Here is a 23,744-nt window from a genome sequence, read left to right on the forward strand (position 1 = left end):
CATTGGAAACTTTTGGCTCAGCACAGCTCAGTAACTTTGCAGGCACTGTGATTGCACTGCACTCGGCACTAAACAGCTGCACTCATCTTCTGGGAATGCTTTCCTTCACTGTGCGACGTTTGCAGTCAAAGTATACAGATGAGCATATAGGTGAAATATATGTAAAGCATATGATTGCAGCATGTGGGTATTGTGTGCAAACATTTCTGCTCTCTGCTCATCCCTCCTCCCTTCTCTGTCCACCCCCTGCCCTCTGTCCATCTTCTCCCCTTCTCTGTGTGTCCACCCCCCTCCCCTTCTCCTGTCCACAGCAGGGAAAGACCTGTCCTGCTAGTCATTTCACCCCGAATGCTTCGGTAGTAAAATGATCCGAGATTCGGATCAAAGATCCGGATCTTTTCAATGATCCGATTCGAATCATCCGGATCATCACCTCAGAAAGGACCAATGAAACAAAACACCAACGAGGGCGTGGCCTTCATTGACAGGCGTGACGTCAACAAAAACCAAGGAGAAAGAATCCGAGCTTACATCACGCCCCCCCCCCCCCCATCGGTTCGGTGGGCGTGACCAGGACCGGGTATTAGTTCTCCGGAGTCACGTAGCTCTGCAGCAGAATCAGCCTACACGGGACATAGCAGCATCTACCTAGCGGGTACATCACAGGTGGGTGATCGGCTGTGGCAGACTGGAGGAGATTTGTGTGGAAGGTGATGTGCTAGTGCAGAGAGGTGACTGTGATGCTGTCAATGATGATCAGTGGCAGGTGGTGGATGGTCATCTCTGTGCACATTAGTGTGCGGTGCTGGTGGTGGGTTTACAGCAGATTCTGAATGTATCAGTTCTCCATCAGCCATATCGCAAGTGGATGTGAAAAGCCTAGAAGATGGCTGCTGTACATCCTCTTAGTATGCAGGGAGGCAGCCATCACTGATGAGGGAGATCCCACCTGCCTGCGCAGCACAGACTGCAGTGATCATCACTGGCCTCTGCAGCTTGCCATTCATGATTACACATTATGCACGCTTTAATTTTATGTCAGTTGTAGCATGTAAGCTGTTGAGGCCAGAGCTCTGCATGATGATGATGAATAAAAGACTGCTTTAATTAGCCATTCACTAATTGTATGTATGATGGTAAAGCATCACTGGCTTATGTAGAATCTCTACTTGTTAGATTTATATTGAATTCAGTTTTTTCCTTCCATGTCACACCCTCCCATTTTTCATGGCTGCAACCCGATCTGGCACGTCTTTGGAGCAAGGAAGGGGAATCTATTTTTTCATCTGTGTGTGAATGCATTCAGCTTCGAAATCTATGTGCTGTTGAGCAATTGATTAAGGTGGAATAGGGGGAAAAAAAAACATTTGTATATGATTGGGTATTTTCTTTTTTTATTTGATGGGTGGTTAGGCAGCACTATGATAATTTTATATTTTATAGTCTTCTAAATGGATTGAGACATTGGTTATCCTTGAGACCTTTCCCTGACCTTTGAAATCTGTTTTTGATGTGTTATGAGTAACCTGATTTCTTCTATCCAGGCTTTTAGGAAACTGTAGAACATAATTTTAAAAATGGAGGCTTGCAAAGGCTTATCTGATTCACCAGCATTGTGATGGAAGGTGAGATGGAGGCTTTGGTTGTAGGCTTTGACGCTTTGTGGTGCTGATGAAGGACACCTCAAGGTCAATAGCTGATGGAGATAGTTGGCTTGGGCCTAGTAACAAATATCACATTTTCCTAGTTTGGGAGTTTTAACTGAAAAAATACTGTACAAAGGAAAGTGGCTTACTTATTCATACCGGAATTCATCCTTCTTTAAGTAGCACAGTCCTAGTTGGCAGAGCTGTAACAGATGCATTTTCTTTCCTAGGTTTTTCTGCCACCTCGGCTGTTTGACAAGAGTTGTTTACCCGTACTGTTAGAAAGCCTTTTTTGTATTGGTTGCTATGGCAGCTTGGCATCTGACAGCAGTAACTTCAACATTAGTCAGATGGCATGCTATCCCATAATGACTTGGTGAGGACTAGTACTCTGGGGGAGGAGGTTGGGTTTTATTGGAGAGGGGGGGAGGTGGGTGTGGGCTTGCAGTTAGTCTGTCCACACTCTAGATGTCACCTGAATTGAGCAAAAGTGATAATTTGGCTGGTGAAACACGTGTACATAGCTCTAACCTCATACTGGTGGGATGGGAATGGTATCCTTACCATTGAGAACTGGTACACCCAATGCAATTTTCAGTTAGACTGATGGCTCAATCAATTTATTTCTGTCAGGTCCGATTGAAAATCGAATGGAAATTATATCGGGCCTGTCGGAAAATAATTGATTTGACCGTCAATCTGATAGGAAATTGCATTGTGTGTACCAGGTATTGGTACTCAAATGTATTGCTTTGAACAGGCTTTTCTTGCCTCCTCTACTTGAGTCAACAGTGACAAGCATTCTTCCTAGTTGGGACTTGCCCATTTTATTGTCCCTAGAACTGCCACTGTAACTACTGGTGTAGCTTTTTCAATTTATCATTGTGACATTGGGTTAATCCCCTTAGACAAGAGTAAACATATTGTGAAAGGCACAAGGGGAAAAAAAACAAACAAACAAATTGCAAACGTCACTTAGAACACTGTCTAGTCAAACTGGATGTAGTGCTTTCATTTTCCACTGTTGCTGTGTTTTGGTGTATGCATCTGGGGCATAACTACAAATCATGGGGGGGCCCCTTAAAGGTTACCAGAGCCGAAAGGTGAAGGTGCAGCGGGTAGGCGTAAGCAACTACTTACCACGCCTCCTGTTCCCCTCCGTCGCGTTTTTGTTCTCCTAGAATCAATCCTGATATCCTCTGGTGACCTCTAATCCAGACATACTGCGCATGCACAGTATGTCTGTTCTGCTACCCTGTGACTGCGCAGTGATGTCACAGGATGCACGGTGCAGTATTTCCGAGTTTGGAGTCGCTGAGGGTAACGGGAGGCGCCGGTGATAAGTTATCTGCTTATGCCCCCCCCCCCCTTACCCACTACACCTTCACTTTTTTTTACCAGAGCTTTTCACCTCTGGTATCCTTTAGGTCTCTTTCACAGTAAGACGTTGCGTTTTGATGCGACGTTAAAGTCGCAACGCAAATTGCAATGCCCCAAAAAAGTTGCAACGCAACTTGATGCCCTGTTTTCTTCGCGTACAAGTAGAGCATACAGGCAATGAAAAGTACGCTTCCAGATCATTACTCAGCATGTGCAAACAGTCCAACGCATCTAATAACGTGCATAACGCACAGCATGCAGCACTTTCTAATAACACTACACGTTACACACAAACGCAATGTGTGCACTGTGAATGTCGCACAGACTTAGTATTGCTGTGCGTTAGTCTGCGTTGAAACATTTTCTAACATGCAATTTTAACGTCGCACTGTGAAAGAGGCCTTAAAGTGGATCCGAGATGAACTTTTACTCCTTGCATAATTGTGTTCCTTACATATAGTTTATAGGGCATTCCTCAAGCCAAATACTTGTTTTGTTTTTAATACTCTAATTCCCTATAAACTAAACAAGCCACACCCACAGCTTCTCCAGAGTGCCTTGGCGCTTGCAAGGGATTGTGGGACTTCAGTCTGGGCAGGTGAAAAAGGTGTTACTAGCTATAGATTTCAGAGGCAGAGTTTTCACAATCTGAGAGCTGCAGTGCAGATACAGATCAGTTGACTGTGTAATGGAGGAGATAAGAGTGGAGTTTTCACAGAATATGCAGATTAGCATGCCTAGATACAGATAAGCTTGCCTGTGTGTGTAATTGTGTAATAGTGACAAGCAGAAAACATGTCTGCTCCCATTGTATCACAGGAAAAAATATTAATATACTGTTGAAGCTGTTTGAAGATAGATTTGCTGTGTAAACTATCTAAACTTTAGATAAGATATATAGACAAGTCACTTGTTATATTTAGTTTTTCATCTCGGATCCGCTTTAATGTTCACACCTTTTTACTTGCCTAACCCTGATGACCTCACAGCCGGGGGCCCATCTTACAAGCATCCTAAAACAAGTGAGGACGTCGTAATCTTCACACTCCTAACAAGTGTAGCCACAAAACGTCTTATCTGAAGGACTGACCCCCTTTATCAGAGGTGATGTAGTAGTTAGGGCCCCCTTACAGCTCTGGACCCCACTGTAGGTGCTGCATGCTTGTAGTTACATTTTGGTAGAACTTAATAAAATGCACACCACACGCACGTTTTGTCAGGGTGGTTGCACAATGTATTTGGAAGATGAGCAGTGGGAAAAAGAATGAATAAATATCCAATGAGTTTGCATGCGAAAATACATTAGTGGAAATTTTGCCCTAGGGCTATTATCCTTCATAATGGTACCCTTATCTGTGTCTTAAACATGTATGATTAACCACCTAAATGTCATCTGATTAAAACCAGATGGCTCATGCACAAAGAGCTCCTCTATCCATGCTGCTGTTTCTATGAGACTTGGAGGATACTGTTTATTACTGTCACAAAGAGCTTTCTTGGAGGCTAATCTCTTTACATCTCTCCAAGGCATATTATCTTTGATTAAGAGGAAGCACTCTGAAGGTGTCTGCATTGACCCAAAAAGCGCATCCTAGTTTAGCGACTTCTAAGCTGTACATAATGATGGTGCTCCAATTTAAAAAAAATTTTTTCATTCTGTTAGAAGAATGAAATCTCATGTTATTGGTTTGGTTCACATTTGCTTTTTAAGAACTTCATTATCTTACATTTTTAATGTTCTTGCTTCTCTCTAGACATTCCAGGATGACTCACCAATATCCAGCGCTAAGTCCGGAGCAGAAGAAGGAGTTGTCTGATATTGCCCTGAAGATTGTAGCCCGAGGAAAGGGTATCTTGGCTGCTGATGAATCTGTGGGTGAGTGTTGGGAGGGAGCAATACTCTGGTGCAAAGACAAATGGAAGAAATGTCAATATAGTATGAATATGCAAAACCTGGGCAGCAAGCCAAATTCATACTCTGTATACAGATAGCTAGTCTACCAAGATGGGGGGGGGGGGGGGGGCCTTGGGGGCATTCAATGCAGACCTCCTATTATACCTGAACGAATTTAGGAAAAGGTTGAATTGCACGATTTCTGTGAGAAATTGCTATTTCGATTCACGATTTTCAATACACAACGATGGATCAGCACACTGATAGTGAGTATGAGTTCCCCCAGTATAGGTAGCCACAAATGGGTGCCCCAGGATAGTTTAGCCAACTGTAGGTGCCCTAGGAAAGGTTAGCTAGCTATAGGTACACCAGTATACAGTAGGTAAGCCAGCTATAGGTGCCACAGTACAGGTTAGCCAGTATGGATGCCGCAGTGTAGGTTAGGCAGTCAGGGTGCCGTACTACAGGTTAGCCATTGTATAGTGGCCTGTACCAGGAAGTGTGACATCACTTCCTGGTGGCCAGTGTTACTAGGCAATGCTCGCCGCCTCTTCACCGCGGCTCGCCCTGCGGCTAGGCGGTGCGGCCGATTGGAATTGAAACTTTACCAAAGGAGGGGGCCAGGAGTGGAGGGGAAAGCCAGGAGCAAAGTGGGTAGCGGCGGCAAAAAAACGCCACTTTGGCGATCTGAAGATCGTCTTGGGCCTGATCGCGATTCTCGGTTTAAAACTAAAAATTGTTTATCCCTACCTCCTATAGACCTATGAGACTGGGTGGGTATGTCGTTACATTTTAATAAATTAAGAAAAAAAATCCATACTTTGTCAAAATTCTTCCCCACCCCTTCTTGGCTTGGCCACCTTATTTTACTATGTTCCTGTAATAGTGCATGATGTAATAAGAGGACTATGGCCTCGGCCCTACTGTGTAAAGAACTGATTAACAAAAATTAAATAAAGAACCCAAATCCTAAGTACAGAGGAATGAATGGAGTCTTTTGTTTGTTTGTTTTTTCCCTTGCGTTATGGGCTGTCAGGCAGACTGACTGTGAATATTGGCAACGTTCATTGTCCTTGCTACTCTTTGAGGTCAATTTTGGTAAGGAGCCAATTGCTCCATTATTGAGTGAGAGAGTTCTATTTTAAGTTTGAACACTTCAACAGACTTTTGTATTAAAAGAAGTGTCTTCCATCAGGGAGCATGGCCAAACGTTTTTCTGGCATTGGTGTAGAGAACACAGAGGAGAACAGGCGCCTCTACCGTCAGCTCCTCTTCAAAGGTGATGAGCGTATGAATACTTGCATCGGTGGTGTCATCTTCTTCCATGAGACCATGTACCAGCAGACAGACTGTGGCACCAACTTTGTGAAGATGATCAAGGATAAGGGCATTGTTGTAGGAATTAAGGTAAGCCCAGTTCTGGAAGCATTTTATTCTTCACCTAATTAAAAGGAAATCTCTTGTCAGAAAAGTCTGGACTCTTCTGTCTTGTTGCTCCTTGAATGTCAAGCATACACTTTGCTTAAGGATGGGGACTCTCTGGAGGATGTGGGGATGCGAGACACCCTGTACATGAAGAATTACAGTAAGAATGTATCGACTTCTCCATCAATTATGACTGGGCAATCTTTACACGTGTAGTATGAAAGCTTACCTACACAGTCCTATTAATACTATTCAAAATGTGTTGCTTCTCATACTAGATGGCAGTGGTAACATTGGCCAATCAAATTGTCTGTGCACACGCATCCAATTTTACCACTTCCATATAGTATGAGAGCTTACCTACACAATCTGTTCATAGCATTCAATTGATCATTTAGGAAGGGGTTGCACTTAAGAAAGGATATCTACGGTAAAACACAAGTAATGCTTTCCTATAGGCCGGCTGCATTTTCAGGAGCCATCTGCGATTTTGTATAATGTTAAAAAAAAAAATCTGCACTACTAGAAATGTGCTTCCTTGTTCGAAATCACTGGCTACTGTAAAAACAAAACAAAAAAAACTACAGACAAATGCACGTTTATGCTATTTCATGAGTAGATCACTGTGTGGAACAGCATATAGATGTGAACTAGCCCAAAGTACAAGACGTTCACCCCCCACTGTACTGTACTGGCTGGATGATGTAATGGTTAAAGTGGATCCGAGATGAACTTTTACTCACTGCATATTTGTGTTCCTTTCCTATTGTTTATAGGGCATTCCTCAAGCCAAAAACGTTTTGTTTTAATACTCTAATTCCCTATAAACTAAACAAGCCACGCCCACAGGTTTTCAGAGAGCCAAGGCACTTTCAGACAGTAGCAAGGGCTCATGGGAGCTCAGTCTGGGCAGGAGAAGGGGGAGGTATTACTAGCCAGAGATTTCAGAGGCAGAGGGGAGGAGGAGGGGGGAATATATATATATATATATATATATATATATATATATATATATATATATATATATATATATATATATATATAATATATATATATATATATATATATATATATATATATATATATATATATATATATATATATATATATATATATATATATATATATATATATATATATATATATATATATATATATATATATATATATATATATATATATATATATATATATATAAAATTTTTTTTTTTTTTTTTTTTTTTTTTTTTTTCTGCAGATAAGCCTGCCTCTATGTAATGTTTACAAACATGGCTGCTGTCATTGTATCACAGAAAGAAATAAACCTATTCTATTAAAGCTGTGTACACTATCTAAACTTTAGATAAGATCTATATAGACAAGTCACTTGTTATAGTTTACTTTTTGCATCTCGGATCCGCTTTAAGGGCTCTGCCTCTGACACAGGAGACCAGGGTTCAAATCTCAGCTCTGCCTGTTCAGTAAGCGAGCACCTATTCAGTAGGAGACCTTAGGCAAGTCTCCCTAACACTACTACTGCCTATAGAGCGCACCCTAGTGACTGCAGCTCTGGCGCTTTTGAGTCCGCCAGAAGAAAAGCGCGATTATAAATGTTAGTTGTCTTGTCTACTAGTCAGTCCCTGCTCCACTAGTCACTACCAAGTTTTCTTGGTATGCAAAGTATGTTAAAATGCATCTTTTTAAAGCAATCCTGCAGGGCTGTGAAGTCAGAGCAATTTCAGGTACCTGGAGTCTGAGTTGGATGATTTTTGTACAGACTCCACAACCCTGCAATCCTGTGACTTTGAAAACCTATTCAGAACAAAGACACAAGTGTTAAGTCAGGCTGTGTTTTATGGCTTGGCAACAAAGCTGATTGAATACAATGATTTATAGCAACATTTTTATGGGCTAGACTCACAAGATGAACGGACCTGAGCCTGTTTCCATCTTTGGAGTGGATCTCTGACTAGAACATGTAGACAAAGGACCAGTAAACCTAAAATATAAATTGAAAATGTTATAAATCAAGATGGTGCTAAAATATGTCAACAGAAAATGGGATTATTTTGCATATGTAGTTTATCAGATCCGTGTATCGTAGCCTGAATTCAGGCTGTGCTTTGCAACATGGCACACAAGCTGACTGAATACAGTAATTTATGAGCCTACTCCATGTAGTTAATGTGGACCTGAACTCTTGCACAGGACAGAAGGATAATGTAGAGAAATGCACCCTGTATGTGTTCAGAGAGTTTAGCCTGTCTAACTCTTCCCCTTTGTAAAGACAGGATGTTAACCTTATGTCTGCTTCCATGAAAGCAGGATGTAGACACGTGACAGATTTATTGTAGGATTTTTATCAGCTGTAAAATTTTTCTTTAAAGGTTAAGTTGTTGCTTATCTTTTACAGTACAGAAGTTCTGTGTTCAGGTCCGCTTTAAAAGTAGGTCAATGAGATGGAAATTAATTCAGAGCTGATGGAGCTTTGTGCAAATGTATGCAGCTTGATAATGGGCCAATGGCGTTCCACATTGGTGGAATTGGATTTGTACATTTTCAAGCTGCATACTTCTGCATTAAGTCAAAATTTCTTCCCATTGTCCATCTCTAGTCAAAGGTGATAGGCAGGAGGTCCAGTGCACTGTTTATTCCCTGCTATGCCTAATTGCCTATACCCAATGCTTGGTGTTATAAATATGGTAGATATTTCACTACAGGGAATGAGCCATACAGCCTATGCTGGCATTTCAAGATCAGGGAAAGGGCAAGTTATCAACTCCTCCACTTGTATAGCAGCTATTCTTAGAGCTGCTGATGGGGAAGACTGAGATAACCCAGAAACCTACTTTAGGATCTCGCAGCTTTATGTATGAGCCAGAGGGCAATCAGCATGTAATAATAGCAACCACTTAAATGGCAAGACGTGTGACCATTCTACTGCAAATTCTGGTTGCTGAGTTTTACCATATCAAAGCAGTGGGCATCAATGCCAAAATCTCTTCACATTTTAGTATCTTTTTTTTTTTTTTTTTTTTTTTATTTAGATTAGATTAACTAACCTGTGGTGTTAGATAAGCTATCATGTTAACCGCCAATAATTGGTTAGGTTGTACAGCCTGACTGCAAGATTTAAGCCTGGAACCCACTAGCGGCCTTTTCTAATCTCTAGTCATTTGTAAAGCTCTTGCTAATGCAATCCTATAGGGGATTTTTAGAAAGTCTCAACCCGCAAGTAGGGCCATACACTTAGGGCTGGTGCACACCTAAGGCCTGGAACCCACTGAAATCCGCAAACGCAAACCGCAACCGCTAGCGTTTTGTCTGAGCGGTTTGCAAGCGGATTCATGCGCGTTTTTGGTCGTGTTTTGCAACATTGTATTTTTTTGCCCAGCGTTTTTATCCTGATTGGTCCTGTGAATTATTTTTCATTTTGTTACAGTGTGCTGAACCGCAAAATGCTAGCAAAACCGCTCAGTTTAGGTTTTGCTGAGCGTTTCCGCTAGCGGTTCAATACTTTACATTGAAGCGCTAACGCTCCCAAAATGCTGCACGTCCTGTGTTTCTGAGAAACGCAAACGCTCCTGTGGAAGTTGGCCCATCCATTAATATTAGCCCAGCGTTTTGGCAAACTGCTAGCGTATCGCAGTGCTGCCAAAACGCTGCCAAAAGCGCTCCTGTGGGTTCCAGCCCTAAAAGCGCTAGTGTAACCACAAATGCTAATTTTTTTTTTTTTTTTTTCTCAAGTGATAAGATTCCAGCAATGTGCCTAGCGACTCTTTTCCTTTTTGTTGGGGGGGGGGGGCTTGGAAAATAGATCTGTTATCGCGTGTGCACCAGCCCATAGCACTACATTAGCAAGAGCTTTTCAGAAAAGCGCTGATGGTGGCTCCTAGGGCTTATGCTTGACAGTAGGGATGGTCATGGATGCAAGTCTATGTTAATGCAGAATTGTGCAAATAGTGTATGCTAATTTATGTCGCATGAAGCAGAGGTGGGATTTGATTGGTTAATTTTCAAGCTCCATGAAGAAGCGTTAAAAATTGCCATAATTAGGCCTCTTCCATGAACTGATACAACACGGTAACCAAGCCGCTCAGGGTGACCCAAACTACTAGGAATGTATAGGGGATAAAAGGAACCAAAAAGCCCTCCTATTAGCCAGGGCTGTGGAGTCGGGAAAAAATGCACCGACTCCTAATGAATTTGTAACTGTAATTAAAATAGAAAATATGATAAAATGTTCTATTTCTCAGATAATAGCCATTAAAAATAATGTGTATATATACAGTAATAGCTGTGCTTAGTCCACAAAAATGAAATCAATCAAAATTAGTTACTTGTGCTGCTTCAATAAAGCAGTCCCCGTATTTTTAAGGTCAGATATACATATCTGATTGTGACTGTATATATGATGTGTACACAGGAATCTCTCTCTCTCTCTCTCTCTCTCTCTCTCTCTCTCTATATATATATATATATATATATATATATATATATATATATATATATATATATATATATATATATATATATATATATATATATATATATATATATATATTTACATCTATGCTGTAAGAATAAAGCCTGATGTGTAGCTGTGTCTCTAATAGAGATGGTCAACGAGATGGAAATAATTCTGCATTGATGCTGATTTATGCAAATGTATGCACTCCCTTTGCTGATGAAATCAAATAATTTGATATGTTAAAATTTGGTTTGGTGACTACAAATTAAAGGGTAACTGAGACGGATGAAAAGTAAAGTTTATTTATTTATTTATTTTTTTTTTTTGTTTGTTTTTTTTTTATATACATACCTGGGGCTTCCTCCAGCCCCCTTCAGGCTAATCAGTCCCTCGCTGTCCTCCACCACCCGGATCTTCTGCTATGAGTCCTGGTAATTCAGCCAGTCAGCGCTGTCCGGCCGCATGCCGCTCCCACAGCCAGGAACATTCTGCACCTGCGCAATAGTGCTGCACAGGTGTAGTATGCTCCTGGCGGCGGAGTGTGTGCATGCGCACTACGCCCGACTGGCTCAAGCAGGTGGTGGTGGAGGAGGACAACGAGGGACTGATTATCCTGAAGGTGGCTGGAGGAAGCCCCAGGTATGTATAAAACTTTAATTTCATCTGTCTCAGGTTTACTTTGTTACACAGTAGTACTATACTCTACATATGCACTCCCCACAGAGCTGCAGGGAATCCACTGAGAATGCTGTGCACATTGAACACAGAGGTGTTGTCTGTTTACAATCTCCTCATTCCCCTGCAGAGTACCTGCACATCATTCTTACATGTACCCACACTTACATTGCCTAGGGCCTGATAGATGATGTTTGTACCTTTTTACAAGTACTCTTACCAAGGACTAGTTTTAGTCTAAAGGGAATAAATATAGTAGTCTACATATCCTTCTCACTTCAGTTGTCTTGTAAAATTCCTAAGCGTTGGCAGTTAAGAGACGAATTTCATGTTACATACTTTTAATCAACAAAATTGTAATATGCAAATTAGAGGAGTTGGAGTCGGTGGAATCCTAAACTGAGGAGTCGGTGGATTTTTGGACCGACTCCACAGCCCTGCTACTAGCTTGGTGCAATTTGCCTTCTTAAGACAAAAGGAAATCTGCAATACAGTATCCCTTTAAGCTCGCATCCAGAACCGCTGGTGTATAGCAAGCCTATAGCTTTAAATTTTACACAGCCATATCAAACCCACAGGTAGACTTTTGGTCCTCATCAGTACATGGCAGGGATTGATAAGGCTGTATGAGATGGGGCTTGGACCAGTACAACACAGTAACCAAGCAGCTTTGGGTGACCTGAGCTGCTTGGTTACTGTGCTGCTAGGCATTGAAATGCCTCTCAAACTCTTACAACGGCTTGTTGCTGCCTGGTAACTGCTCACTGCAGCCTGCCAAATGCTTGCTGAGCACACTGCTCAACAGTCCGTGGAAAGGAGGCCTTATTCATCAGCTCAGAATTGATTGCATCTCATTGACAAGACTAACAACATTTTATATTGCGCTTTTCTCCTGGCGGACTCAAAGCGCCATTGACCTTCCTTGGGCCTCCTTTCCACGAACTGTTGAGCTGTGTGCTCAGCAAGCAGTTACCAGGCAGAAGTAAGCAGTTATCATGCAGTTACTAGGCAGCAGTGAGCAGTTGAGTTTGAGAGGCATTTCACTGCCTATCAACAGTCAGTGGAAAAGAGCGCTCAGTTAGCAGAACACTGGACTGAGATGAGGAAGTTCAACTGACATTTTACATACTTTTACATCTTATCGTTCCTCATGCTTCATACATACTGACTCCACCTTTGCTAATGTTTTGTAATTCTTGTGTGTCTGGCAGGTGGACAAAGGGGTTGTTCCCCTTGCTGGTACTGATGGTGAAACCACAACACAAGGTATGTAACTGGAGTACAGAATGTACAGTTTAATACACATAACTAAACAGTTAAACTGTATTGTTGGATAATGCAAATTACTTTTAATTTATCTGAAAGGAATTTGACACCCCTAGGTCTCTTTATTTCCATTATTTATTTTGGAGCACTTTTGGAAATAAAGCCACATACCACCCACCCTGCCTTGGCATCTTGAGTTTGATACAGGCTCACTTTAAAGTGTACCTGTAAGGAAAAGGGCACCTCTTTGGGGCAGAGGGAAGCCTCTGCAGTCAAAAAGGCATCCCCCGTCCTTTGATCCAGCACTGGGACCCCCGAAAGAGAGCTTGTCTGCAGGCACAGTAGCTCCGTTCAGCTTTGCTTACTTTGGAAAGAAGCTGAGTCCACGCCAGTAGCACAGACCCGATTGGGCTTGGCTGTTTCCACTGGAGTGGAGCTAGTGCACATGCGTGTGGGTGCTGCTTCTTGGGGTCCCAGCGCAAGATCGAGAGGATGGAGGAGGACCTAACTCAATGTAAACTAATTTAGTCCCTTGGTGTAGAAATGGGTTGGAACTTAGATGGTGATAAACATCAATAAAAAGCCAAGAGGTATCTCACTATGGTGATATCGCTTATCTTTCTGTTGGATAGGTCTGGATGGGTTGTCAGAGCGATGTGCTCAATACAAGAAGGATGGCGCAGACTTTGCAAAGTGGAGATGTGTACTAAAGATTAGCGAGCACACCCCCTCCTCTCTAGCCATCATGGAGAATGCCAATGTCCTTGCTCGCTATGCCAGCATCTGTCAGCAGGTAAATGGTCCTTTTCATGAAGACCACAGTTTGGCAGAGAACATAGGATGTTGTTGTTTCAGTACACACTAGGTTAACCTGTTCTCCTTCTTAACCTATTTCTCCTATTACAGAATGGTATTGTCCCCATTGTGGAGCCAGAGATTCTTCCTGATGGAGACCATGACCTGAAACGTTGCCAGTATGTCACTGAGAAGGTTTGTATGCCTTGATCTGTTTATGCTGGTGGCTTACTTGCTTTACTTCAAAAGGCAGAGGATTTTGTCTTTCAGTGCGCACTTAAGTAAAAAATGAAGAAGTGAACTCTTTGAGCCGGAAAATGATAAATACAATGTATTCATAAAAAAGCAATTGCTGCACAAATCTCCTCCCCCCCCCAATTATCTTCAATTGAGGCAGAATGCAGCGCTTTCCTCGCTTTCTCACACACACACACCACACTTAGATTTTCTCCTCCTTTTTTACAGGTTCTAGCTGCTTGCTACAAGGCTCTGAGTGACCATCACGTGTATCTGGAGGGGACACTACTGAAGCCAAACATGGTAACTGCTGGCCATGCCTGCCCTAAAAAATATACTTCAGAGGAGATTGCTATGGCAACTGTTACTGCTCTTCGCCGTACTGTTCCCCCTGCTGTCCCAGGTGAGGCCTAGCTGTGTGTGTGTTTGTGTGTGGTTTTCAAATGGTCCTAGTTCTTCTGTAAAGTAACCCTATAAGTGAGAGATGTGAAGGCTGCCATATTTCCTCTTGAACTATGCCAATTTTCTGGCAGTCCTGCTGATTCTATGTCTCTAATACGTTCAGCCGCTGACACAGAAATTGTACGGACATCGGGTGCTGTGATTAGTCTGGCCATATTAGCCACATTCTTATTCCAGGTGTGTGATTCAGACGCTACTACAACCAAAAGGAACAGCATGACTACCAGGCAATTGCCACTTTAAAAGGAAATGCATATGGCAGCCTCCATATCCCTCTCACTACAGGGTTCCTTAACAGTATAAAGATATATTTGATGGTCAAACCTATACATCACTTTACATTTTTGAGTGGTAAAAATAACTGAATAACTTTTTAGAGGGATACTGAGCAGTAAAAAAAAAAAAAATTGAACTTACCTGGGGCTTCCTCCATCCCCCGTAGCCTGCGAGGTCCCCCAGCATCCTCTTCTGTTCTTCCTTGGTCCTGTCGGTGGTGAGGTTATTGAAGACTTTAAAGTCGCATGTGCACCATTCGTGTCATTACACCAGTCAGCGTAAGTGGCCTGTGCATGCGCGGTTCTCTAAAGATTGAACCACACGGGTTCAGTCTTTAGAGAACCATGCTTGTGGCAACGGGGGTGGTGGCGGGGGCAGGCACGCGCAACTTCACTTGAAGTCACAGATTATTGGAGCCACCTGCGGGACCAAGGAAGAGCAAAAAAGAATGCTGGGGCACCTCGCGGGCTACAGGACCATGCGGCTCAAGTGGTCGCGCTGACATAATCAGGACTGTGCTGTGCAGGCGACCTGGCGAGGTCGGCAACTGCAGTGGAGGAGACCGGGAGCCATCAAAGCTGCGGTGGGAGTACAGGACGTCTGCCAGGGGCTGGAGGAAGCCCCAGGTAAGTGGATTTTTGTATTCTCCTTGGACGTATCCTTTAAGCAATTGTAAGGCTGCTTTTCCACTTGCTGTCATCCACTCAAAAAAAAAAACTAAAAATAAAAAAAAAAACAGATCTTTAGCCCATTGCAACAGCCCCGCAATTAACATGTAATTCTCGTAGAGAGCGCACGTCTCTTGCGCAGACTGGCAGCAACTGGCCAGAGTTATGGGACCCAGTACCGGCAATACAGAAGGCTGAGGACAGCGGCGCGGGCGCCATCTTTTATGTTCTAGCATTTCTGGTTTCCTTTAAGATTTTCCTTTAAGGCCCCATTCACACTTACAAAACGCTAGCGCGTTTGCTAGCATTTTGCTCTGGCGTTTTTTGACAATTAACGCTATTCACACTTTGGCGATTTCCCGGCGATTGCAATTACCGCTTCTATAGCACTAAACGTGATCGTCGGGAAATCGCCTGAAAATGGTGCAGGATCCAATATTTTTTTTTTTTTTTTTTTGCGATTCGCAACTTGCCCAAGTGAAAACAGGCCCATAGGTTATTATTGCACTAGCACTTTAACAAGCGCTAGCGCTTGAGCTGTTTGCCGACATCGCCAGAAAAAACGCTCTAGCTGGCTTTCTCCAGCCCCTTGCAGCCGAATGCCCCATGCCGACCTCTCCGCCGCTGTCCCAGTCTCTGTGCAGAGGCTGACTCTGAGGTCGTCCTTACTGCGCGAACCGATGCTGTCAATCAAGCCCACATTGTATGCGGTTTACTGCGCAGGCAGTATGCCGTGTACTTGAGCAATTTGATTTTATAGAAATTGCCCGTAGCGTTGAATTAGCAAGAGCTTTTCTAATCAGCAGCTCTTGCAGTTTGAACCAGCCACTACACTTTGTGGGTGACAGATAAGAGATGGCTACCTTTTTACATACTGAACATGCCAGGAATTGGACAATATATACTGTAGAAAGGGTCAACCCCCCCCCCCCCCCCCGTGTGGGGGAGGCAAACCTTCAACTAAATCATTCAATGTACTATGTAAACTGACTGTTCTTCTATAAATATACAGGTGTCACCTTCCTGTCTGGTGGACAGAGTGAAGAAGAAGCCACCATTAACTTGAATGCAATCAATACCTGTCCTCTGCTAAAGCCCTGGGCTCTCACCTTCTCCTATGGGCGTGCCCTGCAGGCCTCTGCTCTGAATGCATGGCGTGGAAAGAGAGACAATGAGAGCGCAGCTGCAGAGGAGTTCTTGAAACGTGCAGAGGTAATGCTATCCAATGATCTGAGCATTGTACAACCGGCCAGTGCTCTCTCTATTATTATTATTAATAATAATAATAATAATATTTATTGTATTTATATAGCGCCAACATATTACGCAGCGCTGCACAATAGATAAAAGGGTTAACATACAAGGTAGGACATACAGGAAACTCACAACAAAACAAGATCATGCAAATGATTTGATAATACAGTGTCATAGGTCAAAATGTTACATGTCTCCATGTTACAGGCCTTGCAGCTCTTTTCTTGTTTGACTCTTTCTAAATGGGTAACTCCAATTTCCATTAGTATGAAACTGTAAAGAAAACTATGATTGAGAATGCAGATTAAAATCTAATATAATGGTAGTGACTTCCCTTCCTATGGGCCCAGTTTGCTCCAGAAACGAGCCAGGTCTCCATTCTTTGCAGTACATTTATGTCCTTGGAGGCTGGCACCAGGGCTGTAGAGTCGGTACAAAAATCTTCTGACTCCGGGTACCGAAAATTGCTCCCACTCCACAACCCTGGCTGCCACTGACCCTCAGTGATGTAGACACATGTGTAGACACTTTTTTAGGAGGTGGTGAAAATGAAAAAGCCACCTAATGGAAAGGGCTTTTTAATGGGAGCATGAAGTAAGGACACATGGAATGAGGATGTAATAGAGGTGACACAGTGGGAATTGAAACATGGAGCTGGTCCAATAAAATACTGTCTAACCACCTCCAAAGTGGTTAAAGCCCAGTTCCAGGAAGCAAACTTGGATGTGGACACTGGTTAGAGGTCAGTGCCCACAGGGCAGTCTTAGTACTTCATGCAGTGCTGGCTTTACAAATCTGTATATAAGGGCTCTTTCACACCAGGTTCAGCTCAAGGATACCAGAGCTCAAAAGTTTGGAGAAACTGGGTGAGCAGGCATATACTACCACCTGTCCACAGTGATGTTATAGTGATCCACAGAAATGGTCTGCAGCTCCACACAAAGATTTTACATATAAAACATGGCTCTTTATTTCATCTTGTTTAAAAAGGGTGTCAAACAGCATAGGGCTGTGACGTTATACACATGCGCAGTGCAGTCACGGCCGGCGCCTGCGCAGTAAGTGCTGACTGAAGGAGGATCGATGGGGGGCTTTTTAGGTGAGCTATGGGGGGGGGGGGGGCAGAGAGGAGAAAGGGGGAGCAGTGAGCATAAGGACAGGTGGTAGAATATGCCTGCCCAATTTCACCAATGAAAACTTCTGACCAGCTCACAGAGCTCTGCTGTCATAGCGACAACAGAGCGAGTGAGCTTCCGCAACGGGAAAGCGGCGGTAGTGGCGAATCTGTGCAGCTTAACATCGGTAAGCCCGGGTTTTTTTTTTTTTTTTTCTTACAGCAGTCTCTGGTCCTTTAAAGGGAACCTGAGGAGAATATGGAGGCTGCCATATTTATTTCCTTTTAAACCATGCCAGTTGCCTGGCAGCCCTCCTGATCCTGTGTCTCTAACACTTTTAAGCCACAGACCCTGAACAAGCATGCAGCAGATCAGGTACACTGACTCAGGCTTTACTGCATTTGCCATATGCTTGTTCCAGGGTTTTGACTCACACTACTTATACCAGGGCTGCCAGGCAACTGGCATTGTTTACAAGGTAATAAATATGGCAGCCTCCATATCCCTCTCACCTCGGGTTCACTTTAAGGGGCCAGAGACCGCGGGTACTGAAGGGGTTAAGCTAGCGCCTGCAGAGGCTTGAGTATGGTCAGGTGGATGGTAAAGGGTGTGGCCTGTGAACCTTTCATTCCCTCTCCCCTTTTCTGGGGTGTGGCCACAAAACATGGGGAACGTTACTGTGTGTTGGGTTTAGTGTAATGCAAATGACAACTTGTAACCATTTCAGAAGTTAACTTGCTCAGTTGTGATTATTTTTATTTTTCCCCCCTGCTCTTTCTTTAGGCAAATGGTCTTGCAGCCCGTGGAAAGTATGAGCACAGCGGTGATGGCTCAGGGGCAGCCGGTCAGTCCCTGTACGTTGCCAATCACGCCTACTAAGCTTATCGGTCCAATGAGCACTGACCTGCAGAACACCTCCACTCTGCTCTCCTCGTAATACAATCGGCATTCACGTGGACATCCCTCTGCAGCCAAAGCCTGGAATAACCACAGCCATTCCCTACCCAGTGCCTCCCTGTACTGCTACTCAACATGAGCCTGACTCGTGCTGTGATGGCTGGTGGATGTTGGGTAGAACGACTGAGGTCCAGCACATCTTCACATTGTAATGTGATTTGGTCACGTTTCCTATTTTACCATCTAGATCTCTTCTTGTTAAAATCTCACTTTGCAGCCATAAAGCCTAGAGAGAAAGGGAAGTAAAATATCATCAGTCTATTGTTGTGATTGTTTAATCCTTTTAAACATAGGCAAGAGTGACCTGTGCTGGACAGGAGCTAGATTCTTACAGGCATACAGATTCACTGATATAGTACACAGGTATAATTCACCTGCACATTCCAGACACTGTCTACTCCTTGTGGTGTCTGACACCTCTCTCCAATAACCCCAGTCTCATAGCCGTTCTGTGACAGGTCTTGCACTTTGTGGTACATCCATAGATTGAGTGGTTGTGCGCTATCTATAACTCTGGGAAGGTAGATCCATCCTCTGTGTAATTTGGATGGCATTGAAGTACAAAAGCCCTTAACACTAAAGGAAGTTTAACTTAAACTGCTGTGCATATTGTGAAAATAGTGTGTGTCTTTATCTGTATGCAACTGATGTACCAAATAGATGAATAAACTAGAAAAAATAAATGGGGTATTGTGTTTATTTTTATTCCAATGAATATACACTTCCAAAATGTTGTGTTGCCCCTCCCCCCCCCCCCCTCCCCAAAGAGTACTTCCAGTATAAAAAGACACAGCCTGTCAGTTGGGGTGGTGGGGGTCTCGGGATTTCTTTCATGATTCAATGTATTAATTTTAGATGCAGGTGATGCAAATCTCTCCCTCCTGTGGCTGCTAAGCTGGGGGTAAGGTAGATGGGATGGCCAAAGCCTCGGCAGAAATTTGAAAAAACCTGCCATGGCTGCAATTCCAAGGGAGGTGGAGTGAACACCCCTGGCTGAATTAGTGGATCAGGAGACACCTAACCCCTCAATCCTGTATGATAAAGACAAAGCCTGACATTTGGTCTATTTTTAAAGCTGAATAAATTTGCATATGCTTTTGAATTACTTTAATCTCATTGTCCATACCTGTGTCAAATGCACTGCTATGGAAAGTTAAAACACATTTAAGGACAACCGAAGCAAGACTTGTATAGAAGCTGCCTTACCAGTTGCCTTGCAGATCTGCTGCCATAGACCCTGAACAAGCTTGGAGCAGATCAGGTGTTTCTGACATTCTTGTCAGATTAGTTGCATGCTTGTTTCTGGTGTTATTCAGACACTTCTGCAGCCAAACAGATCATCAGGGATGCCATGCAACTGGTATTGTATAAGTGTGAAGAATGGCAGCCCCATATTTTTCTCACTACAGTGGTCCTTTCAAAGGATACCAGATGTGAAATAACCTAGAGAAACTGGGGGAGCAGGCATATGCTGTTGTGTAGTGTACTGATCTCCTCTCTGCCCTTACAGTCTACCTAAATGCCCCTCCGGCAGCCTCTTCCGGGTTGCTGGAGTTGGGCACTTATGCGCAGGCTCTGGCCCGGGCTGCGCTCCTCCTACAGCGTGCCTCCGTGCCTGGGAGGGCATGCCATCATGCGCATGACATGTCATGCGCAGAGCGTTCCCAGCCATGGGTGTGCGCTGTAGGACGTGTGCAGCCTGGCCAGCGCCTATGCAGTAGTACCAGACTCTGGTGACCTGAAAGAGGCTTCCGGAGGGGCATATAGGTAGATTACAGGGGCAGAGAGAAAGGGAAGGGGGGGGGGGGGGGGGGTGAGCGGTAGGCATTGGACAGGTAATCGTATATGCCTGTTCCCTCAGTTTCTCTAGGTTATTTCACATCTGGTATCCTTTAAGTGTAAGAGGACCCTTAGCCTAGAGACTATGATGTCAGGAAGCCTTTTCCTTCCTGTGCCCTTCAAGTGGTCTGAAAGTCAGCATTTCTACGTTGCTCTAAAGGTGCGTACACGCACTACAGAAGCAAATGACGGGTCCGTCTGCACCTCCCGCTGGGCGGACTTTCAGCAGACTGTAGTGCATGTGTGCACACTGTCGACGGACTGATAAGGCTGTTCCTGACGGACCTGTCGTTGGCTGCTGTAGTGCGTGTATGCACCTTTAAAGATTCCTCACAGCTTGAAAGCTACTAATTTAAGTTTGTGTGTGTGGTTCTCCTCCCCCCCCCCCCCCCCCCCCCACTAAAATGTTTAAACAAAGCCCTTTGTCCTGCTATTCAGCTTCAAATCTGCATACAAACTGTAGATAACAGTATCTTTATTTGCATTCCAATGTTACATGTGTGTAACAAGTGAATAGGAGCTCTGTGAAGAGCTCTGCTTCAAGCACACAAACTGCTCAGCAAAGACGGGACAAGGTCCTTCAGCACCGAAGGCTGAGACACCAAAGTGCGCCCCTCCATCACTCCCACCCCAGCCGTCACACACTGATTGCTATTAGACTAATAGGTGCCCCAGGGCCCCCAACCTCCCCAACACCTTAATCTCTAGTTATCTGGCTTGCAGTCACTGTCATGTATCCCCTTTTCTTATTTCTTTCTGCTTCCAACACAATTGGGAATGACAGCTGAATGAATTGTGCGCCCCCTCCTACACTGCGCCCTGAGGCTGGATCCTCTCCAACCTCTGCCCGGCCCTGCTGCTCAGAACAGCCAATTAGAAGATGTTAATATATAATAAAAAGCAGTTTGTCTAAAATGCAATGGCAGCTTTCAGAGTAGATAAACTGTACTTTGGAAACTTGTAATTTTATAAACAGACAATATTACTTATGCACAAAAGCAAATATAACTGTACAAGTAGTAAAAAGTAGGAAAACCTTTTTATTGAACACTAAGTTGGAGTTTCAGACCACTTTAAAGTGGTATGAAACTCATTTCTTCTTTGCTCTAAATTATTTACAGCATAAAATCTACCACAACATTTCTTTGTAGCAGAACAGCATTCAAACAGTTAAACACAGCTCTTTCCTCTTCAATAAATCTTGCTGCTGCACCTAGAGGTGATAACATTATCTTTTGTTTACATTCCTTTGTCTGCTACAATTAGTATACATTCCAAGCTGTGCTGAAAATGAGGCCTCTGCTATAGGAGCAGAGAGAGCTAAGAAGTGATTATATAAATACAGCAGCTATGTAATGGCAGCGTTCAGAATAGATAAAGTTTACTTTGGGAACTGGTAATAATATTTTTATTGCCTGTTCTGTCAGAGTTGAGACTAGGTTTGTTTCTGCTTTCTTCATAATAAACATATGACACTGATGCACCCTGCCAGCAGTAAAGCTGTTGCCCACTATGATGAGGGTTCTTTTCCACTATAGCCATTGAGGCGTACATCATTGGGGAAGAAAGGATTGTAATGGCTTTGAACAGTCCAAAATAAATAGATTCTTATGGGTTGTACGTTTGATCAATTCTGTCACAGATCTATTGACCAAAGTAATTCTATCTGCCAGAAATATTGATCCATGCATGGACAATTCTAGGTACAGACAGCGCTGACCGAGGCAAGGTAGGGCTGCATAGAAATGAGTGCACATTATGAAAGCTGCATATCACTGAGGGGTACAGTGGAGGAAGAAATTATTTGACCCCTCACTGATTTTGTAAGTTTGTCCAATGACAAAGAAATAGTCTCAGAACAGTATCATTTCAATGGTAGGTTTATTTTAACAGTGGCAGATAGCACATCAAAAGGAAAATCGAAAAAATAACCTTAAATAAAAGATAGCAACTGATTTGCATTTCATTGAGTGAAATAAGTTTTTGAACCCCTACCAACCATTAAGAGTTCTGGCTCCCACAGAGTGGTTAGACACTTCTACTCAATTAGTCACCCTCATTAAGGACACCTGTCTTAACTAGTCACCTGTATAAAAGACACCTGTCCACAGAATCAATCAAGCAGACTCCAAACTCTCCAACATGGGAAAGACCAAAGAGCTGTCCAAGGATGTCAGAGACAAAATTGTAGACCTGCACAAGGCTGGAATGGGCTACAAAACCATTAGCAAGAAGCTGGGAGAGAAGGTGACAACTGTTGGTGCGATTGTTCGAAAATGGAAGGAGCACAAAATGACTATCAATCGACCTCGCTCTTGGGCTCCACGCAAGATCTCACCTCGTGGGATGTCAATGGTTCTGAGAAAGGTGAAAAAGCATCCTAGAACTACACGGGAGGAGTTAGTGAATGACCTCAAATTAGCAGGGACCAAAGTCACCAAGAAAACCATTGGAAACACATTACACCGCAATGGATTAAAATCCTGCAGGGCTCGCAAGGTCCCCCTGCTCAAGAAGGCACATGTGCAGGCCCATCTGAAATTTGCCAATGAACACCTGAATGATTCTGTGAGTGACTGGGAGAAGGTGCTGTGGTCTGATGAGACCAAAATAGAGCTCTTTGGCATTAACTCAACTCGCTGTGTTTGGAGAAAGAAAAATGCTGCCTATGACCCCCAAAACACCGTCCCCACCGTCAAGCATGGGGGTGGAAACATTTTGCTTTGGGGGTGTTTTTCTGCTAAAGGCACAGGACAACTTAATCGCATTAACGGGAAAATGGACGGAGCCATGTATCGTGAAATCCTAAACGACAACCTCCTTCCCTCTGCCAGGAAACTGAAAATGGGTCGTGGATGGGTGTTCCAGCACGACAATGACTCAAAACATACAGCAAAGGCAACAAAGGAGTGGCTCAAGAAGAAGCACATTAAGGTCATGGAGTGGCCTAGTCAGCCTCCGGACCTTAATCCAATAGAAAACCTATGGAGGGAGCTCAAGCTCAGAGTTGCACAGAGACAGCCTCGAAACCTTAGGGATTTAGAGATGATCTGCAAAGAGGAGTGGACCAACATTCCTCCTAAAATGTGTGCAAACTTGGTCATCAATTACAAGAAACGTTTGAACTCTGTGCTTGCAAACAAGGGTTTTTCCACTAAGTATTAAGTCTTTTATTGTTAGAGGGTTGAAAAACTTATTTCACTCAATGAAATGCAAATCAGTTGCTATCTTTTATTTAAGGTTATGTTTTCGATTTTCCTTTTGATGTGCTATCTGCCACTGTTAAAATAAACCTACCATTGAAATGATACTGTTCTGAGACTTTTCATTTCTTTGTCATTGGACAAACTTACAAAATCAGTGAGGGGTCAAATTTATTTCCTCCACTGTACATATGGAGACTGA

General features: G+C 43.4%; 1 protein-coding gene across 1 annotated transcript; it reads left to right on the forward strand.

Moving 5' to 3' along the window:
- The first annotated feature begins 538 nt into the window (after positions 1–538).
- Positions 539–19,183, forward strand: ALDOC (aldolase, fructose-bisphosphate C). Its single transcript, XM_068270160.1, has 9 exons — positions 539–666; positions 4,781–4,902; positions 6,116–6,327; positions 12,682–12,736; positions 13,369–13,529; positions 13,643–13,726; positions 13,997–14,171; positions 16,187–16,386; positions 18,327–19,183. Exons 2-9 carry the CDS (start codon positions 4,791–4,793, stop codon positions 18,420–18,422), a joined length of 1,095 nt encoding a protein of 364 aa, XP_068126261.1. The 5' UTR covers positions 539–666; positions 4,781–4,790; the 3' UTR covers positions 18,423–19,183.
- Positions 19,184–23,744: the final 4,561 nt, after the last annotated feature.

The sequence above is a fragment of the Hyperolius riggenbachi genome, chromosome 2 (assembly GCF_040937935.1).
Source record: "Hyperolius riggenbachi isolate aHypRig1 chromosome 2, aHypRig1.pri, whole genome shotgun sequence".
NCBI classification, from domain to species: Eukaryota; Metazoa; Chordata; class Amphibia; order Anura; family Hyperoliidae; genus Hyperolius; species Hyperolius riggenbachi.